The 6,000-nt window shown below is 38.6% G+C and overlaps 1 protein-coding gene across 6 annotated transcripts in view; it reads right to left on the bottom strand.

Moving 5' to 3' along the window:
• Positions 1-896: 896 nt before the first annotated feature.
• ZFX (zinc finger protein X-linked) overlaps positions 897-6,000 on the bottom strand; it is a 62,318-nt gene continuing 57,214 nt past the window's right edge. For 5 of the 6 annotated variants that reach the window (XM_057310637.1, XM_026480176.4, XM_026480175.4 and 2 more), the window contains exons 7-8: positions 5,765-5,905; positions 897-4,908 (exon numbers count right to left, since the gene is read on the bottom strand). In XM_057310637.1, coding sequence (XP_057166620.1) covers positions 3,725-4,908; positions 5,765-5,905 — 1,325 coding nt within the window. In that variant the 3' untranslated portion in view covers positions 897-3,724. The remainder of the gene's footprint in view (positions 4,909-5,764; positions 5,906-6,000) is intronic. The other variant, XM_048213460.2, reaches the window with a different exon arrangement.

Genomic DNA, 6,000 nt, shown 5'->3' with positions numbered 1-6,000 from the left:
TTACGATGCTGCCACTGTTGCCAGAGCACTTGGGAAACCACTGCTCTAAAATATCACCCCTTTAAGATTCTGACTGGTCCCACTTTTCCTTCATGAATCCTAGAATTTGTGGGCAACAAAACTGTTAATACTGAGATTCCCAGAGAACAGAGCAGTACCTTACCTGACTGCTGGGATCTGACCGGTAAGATGCTGTCACCAGGCCTTCTGTTACAACGAAGTGTTTTACACGCTACCTTTCTGTGTGGTTCATGGCTCTGGGCAGTGACACTCACCATGTTCTCTTGACCACTGACCCCGAGTTCTGATTATTTACTGTTTCAACTATTAGGCAAACACTGCATTCCCGCAGAGCTGAAGATCTGAAGGATCTCATCTTTACAAATCAAAGATGGCTTAAGTGGCTCTGTTACTCTCTAGTGACTCCTGGTCACCTTTGCCTAACTTCTGGTTTTCGTAACAGCGGCCCCTGTCTAGCACGTTAGTGTCTACGAATGAAAGCCCTCCAAACCTGGCACAAAGGTGTCACTCTGGGGCAGGGCTTCTGCTGCGGAGGTGGGGACAACACCCAGTGATTAAGTGTGCTGTGCAGTGATACGGAGATGAACTTTAAGTGCTCTCAAACACCATTTCAGGCATGGCAAATCTGTCTCAGGGGAACTGGAATTGCTAATAAAACAAATCCCTTATGAAGATAAAAGGAAAAAACCCAACTTCAAGGACATGCTCATCAAAGGACTCACCAATCATCTCTTAAGTTTTCTGATATATTACTTGCAAATTCGCAGGGCTGAACTATTAAGAGTATTTGCATCGAGTCACAAAATTCAAAGCAATCAAGCATTTTGCAATCCACTGCTGCATAAAAGGAATTAAGAAATGGGGAAATGAAAATAATCCACTGCTTTTGATGTTTATTAGGTTTACAAAAACTGTACATTTTTTTCCTTAAGAAAAAGCATTAACTTAGTACTGGTATCAAATAGACTAAACATCCATTAACAGGAAAATATTCTGATTTTTATTTTTGCACGTTATTCTCAAGTACACAATTACAATAATGTCACACATCCCTATATGATTTCTTTTTATGTATTTTACTTTTTTTTACAAAGTGTACAGAGGGAGGGACATACAATATTTAATAGGATATTTCTACAGAACAATAACTTATATTATGTCCTTGTAAAAATCTGTACCTCTTTAAAACATTTAACTGAAACATCCATTTTTTTAGCTTTGCTAATAAAAATTGTTTTAAGAATTAAAACTAGGTTGTAACTAATGTCAGTACATAACAGTGACTACAATTTCATTTTCTCTTTATACAGACAAATACATTTTATCATATTCACTTGACCAAACCCTTAAATACCTTTTAAAGGTTTCAATATTGTGCTTTAAAAAGAAAATAACTGTGTATGATTCCAGGCTATGTAAGAGAAATATAAAGTGTGTAGAGTGTTGTGTTCTTTATCTTTCAGTTTATTTAAAAAAATATAGTTAAATGACCAATTATTTATATTTTCTGTACTAATGTTACAGCATGTTTTAAAGTTAATAAATTTCCACTTTCATTTAAGTGTCTTTTACATGATTTCTGGGGAAAAAAATGAAGGGAGATTTTAAAGGTTCTCACAAAAAAACAGACAGAGCTTTCAAGGATAGTACTGCAGGGCAATGAATCACACAATTGTAAGTTACTTTAAAAAAAAAAACCATGTATGAGAGCCAAGAGGGCACAGGAGCTCCCACTGGGATAGGCCCATGCCTTGGCTTTAACTGGCATTCAGGTTGGAGTTCATACCAGCCTAAAGCACTTGATTTACAACAGGACGAAATCAATCTAGCACTTCAGAGGCTTGCCGACCACCAAATATTTATATTTCTAACCCTATGAATATAATTCTTGAATACAAATACCAATGGCAAAGGGAAAGGCGAAAGGTAGAGAGCTAACAGCACGAAGGGGACGGAGCGCCGTACTGAAGCGGCAAGGCAGCTTGTACCAAGCGGGAAGAAGCCTGCGGACCCTCCCACGACGCGCCGCACGCTCCTGTGCGGACAGCCAGGCTGAAGGACCCCAAAACCTGTTTTTCATTTTCCAAGATCCATCTTAACATAACTAAATTCTAATTAACTGAGTTCATTTTATGCATTTCCGACTCTGATTCAGAACTGTTTAAAAAACGTCGGCTCTCAAAGAAAAAGCTGTGAAAGACTTGGTGATGTTCCGAATAAGGCCTCAGGTTTTCCCATGCACTTAAACCCACCTTTATCTTCTAAGCAAAGCCAATCTGAGCGTTCGGTTTTTTAAAGTTTGCTAACTGTAACTAAAGAAATAACAGAGCAGGCTGGACCTGCCAAGTGTGGTCATAATTAGCACCCGATCTCTGGGACACGGAGCTGCGGTTTCCTGAATCCCCCTCACTGGGTGACGCGGAGTTCCCTCGTGGGCTTCTCGGAGAGAACTGACGGAGCTACGCCCGGATACTCATGAGCTTTTCAGAAAAATGTAAAGGCATGGAGCTGAAGTTGTAGGAAAACATTCTATCTAGAAACATCTTAACGTCTATTTTTCAATTACCAAAGATATTTAAAAGAAAATACCTTTACTCTTTAAAAATACTAGTGTCCTTATTTTCCTTCTAATTCTTCACCTGAGTAGTCTCTCTGAAGAGCATGATTTACAAAATGCTCTCATGCATCCCTGCGTCTTTCATGTTATTGTAAATTTAATACTTTTCATTATAGATCTTAACTACTAGTGGGGTTGTGTGTATAAATATGTAAAATAAGCAATACACACAGATACATGTTCTCTATATATGTGCATATATATACTTCAGGGTACATTTACATATATAAAGTTGCAAAAGATCCTACGAGCCACGAATTACCTCTAGGAGATTCCAAGATGCAGTCCTCGATAATCTCATTTGTAGCACACAACCATTCCAAGACAAAGCAGCACAGACGGAATAATCAAAATACAACAGCATCAAGCAAAATTTGTCAAGGAAGTTTTCTAAAAGTTTGCTATGCTGACAAAAGATGTAAATACACCAAAGAAAGCCCCCAAAGAAGTATAGTTTGTCTGCTAAACAAAACGAAAAGTAAACACGAACCCAGCCACTGTTCTTTCCTCAGCGATGCCAGGGACGCAAAAGCTCAAATGGAAACTTTCATTGTCATGTGGTCTGGAAATAGTAAGCAAGACAAGTAAATGACTTCCATGTCAGGGTAATTAGACCTGACTGTAAAATCTCCCATTTCTGTTAGTAGAGGTCTCTGACAATTTTATTGTGAGAAATTTACGGGAAAAAAAAATGAGTCAACATGAATACTTTCAGAGTTACCAATCTAAAGTTACCTTAACTTTAAGTTAAATGGTCTTAGAAGAGTACCATCAAGGTAAGCAAGGTAAATATTTAAATAAATATAAAACTTCTAAGATAGAAAAATTCAGTATAGAATCAGGGATTACTTTATTAAAAGCAACTTACTTGTTGCTGCTTTCCCCCATTTATTAAACAAACTGAATAGAATTCAGAACACACTATTAAACAAAATGTAAAAAAAAAACCTCAACTAGAAGCAATAATTCTATTTGTACACAGCATAAATCAATATACAGTATTGTTATGTGAACGAGACTGATTGGCTTTAAAATGAAATTTCTGCTTCAAGGCCAACATCTCTACAAATGTCTGTAGCAGTATCGTCAGGGCAGGCCAACTTCTTTATGATGTCGCATTATGTGCTGGTTCTTTTCCGAAGGTCTCCGGAAGCCTTTCTTGCAGTACTCACACCGGTGAGGATAGTCTTTCGTATGAATGGAGATAACGTGCCGTTTAAAGCCTGAGGCATCTGTAGTGCTATACTCACAGTACTCACACTGATACACCTTCCTGCCACTGTGTGTCTTCATATGCTTTTTAAGCTCATTCTGTTGCCTAAATCCCTTTCTACACCTCTTACACCTAAATGGAAGATCTTTTGTGTGAACTGAGAGAATATGGCGACTTAGAACAAATGGATCTGCAATCTTAAAGTCACAATGTCTACACTGGTGCATTTTTTTACCCTTGTGGGCAGCCACGTGTTTCTTGAGTTCGGAAGGCCTGTGAAAGCCTTTATCACACATGTCACACTTATGGGGGTAGTCCTTCGTGTGAACCGAAATTATGTGTCGTTTCAAATCGCTTGAGTTCGAGCTCTTGTGGTCGCAGTGCAAACACTGGTGTGTTTTGCTTTCTTGGTGGATAAGAGCATGTTGCTGCACCTCTTTGGTATCTGAGAAAGTCAGAAGACAGATGTCACACTTGAATGGCATCTCTTTACTATGCTTAGTTTTTACATGTGTTTTCAAGTTAGAAGAGTCTGCAGACCTATATTCGCAGTACTGGCACTGGTACGGCTTCTCGCCGGTATGGATGCGCATGTGCTTTTTGAGCTCTGACGGGTGACGAAAACCTTTACCGCACTCCACACAAATATGAGGAAAGTTCTTGCTGTGGACCGCCAAAAGGTGGCGATTCAACAACCCTTGTTCAGCTGTCTCGTATTCACAGAATTTACACTTGTGCATTTTGTTGGCTCCTTTTTCCTTATGCACCATTTTGTGAGTAAACAGAGCCCCAGCATGAGAGAAATGCTTCCCACACTCATCGCATTCGATGGCCTTCTCTGCCTTGCTGGTCAGCTTGTGGCTCTCCAGGTGGTTGTGTAAACTTATCTTCTTGTTGGTAGTGTAATCACAGTCAGTACAGCGGTACTTCTTCTTGGTAAGGTGTTCAGGATGGTTTTTCATGTGCCTTTTTAAAAAACCTCTCGACTTAAATTTTTTCCCACAAATCATGCAAGGATAGACAGTCAAGGGATGTCCATCAGGGCCAATAATTATAGCTACGAAAGGAAAAGAAAGGAGCATGAGTGATCAAACCAAGTTCCATTTTGGTTTCTGTGAGCATTTAAAGTGTGTGTTCTGAACATTATTATGCAAGTATTCCTACATTAAGCTTTGCTACATAACATTCCTTTTATCATTTTTCAGTATAAGAGACAGAGCAACCCTGTCATAAAGAGAACCCTGGTCTGAAAACTTCATTCAGTCTGATTGTACCAACCTCAGTCCCTTAAGTTTAAAAAAATCAATCAATCAATCAATATGTAACTTCTGCCAACTACTGATCAAAGCTCTATCAATTTAGAAATTGGCAGAAAATTCTTCATAAAAATAAAGTTTTGCAATCATAATTCCTGCTTTGGTTACTCCGAAAAACCTAATTTTGCGTCACTTTACAGTAAAGCTTATATCTACCTATGAAGAGTTTAATATGCAAATCGCCACCCGCAAATAGACAGGAATAGGGTCACATAAACGGAAGTACTTGTCCTGCTGCTCTGTAAATTATGCCTGCCTTAAGGTAACATAATCAGATTCTTTGCATTAATTTAGTTTTTAAAACTGTTAATACTTGTAACGTGTTTGAGGGATTTCTTTTCATTTCCACATAAAAACCACACGAGTTTTGAATTTTCTTCCCTATCCACGTTTGAGCCATTCCCTGTTTCTTTTTATCCCAGGAAATCATTCATGAATATCACTGAATTCTTAAAATTATATTTTCAAATTCAATACACAAAAGCTACATGTGGTCTAGCAGCTATAACGCCATCACAACACCTCCGTGGATACATACTAGAGTTTCATCTGAGAGCTCGCCAAGCACGCTGCGCTGTGGAACTCATGTGCCCTCACCTGTTTGGTACTGCCTGGAATCAGGTCTTCTCCTTTTCTTTGGTTTTTGTTTAGCCAGTCTGCCGAGCCCAGCAGACTCATCTATGTGCAAGAGGGCACTTGCAGTGCCATTCCGGGTTTCAATTCCATCAGAATTATTACCTAACAATGCGCATTAAAAAACAAAATTATACAGTATTATAAATTATAAAAAATTAGGGATTCTTTATTAACTATAACAACGAAAAGTAAGCCAT

This window comes from Ursus arctos, chromosome X (genome assembly GCF_023065955.2).
Source record: "Ursus arctos isolate Adak ecotype North America chromosome X, UrsArc2.0, whole genome shotgun sequence".
In the NCBI taxonomy this organism is placed as follows: Eukaryota; Metazoa; Chordata; class Mammalia; order Carnivora; family Ursidae; genus Ursus; species Ursus arctos.
The sequence above is the reverse complement of the archived record's forward strand: the minus strand, read 5'-3'. Positions and strand labels throughout refer to the sequence as shown.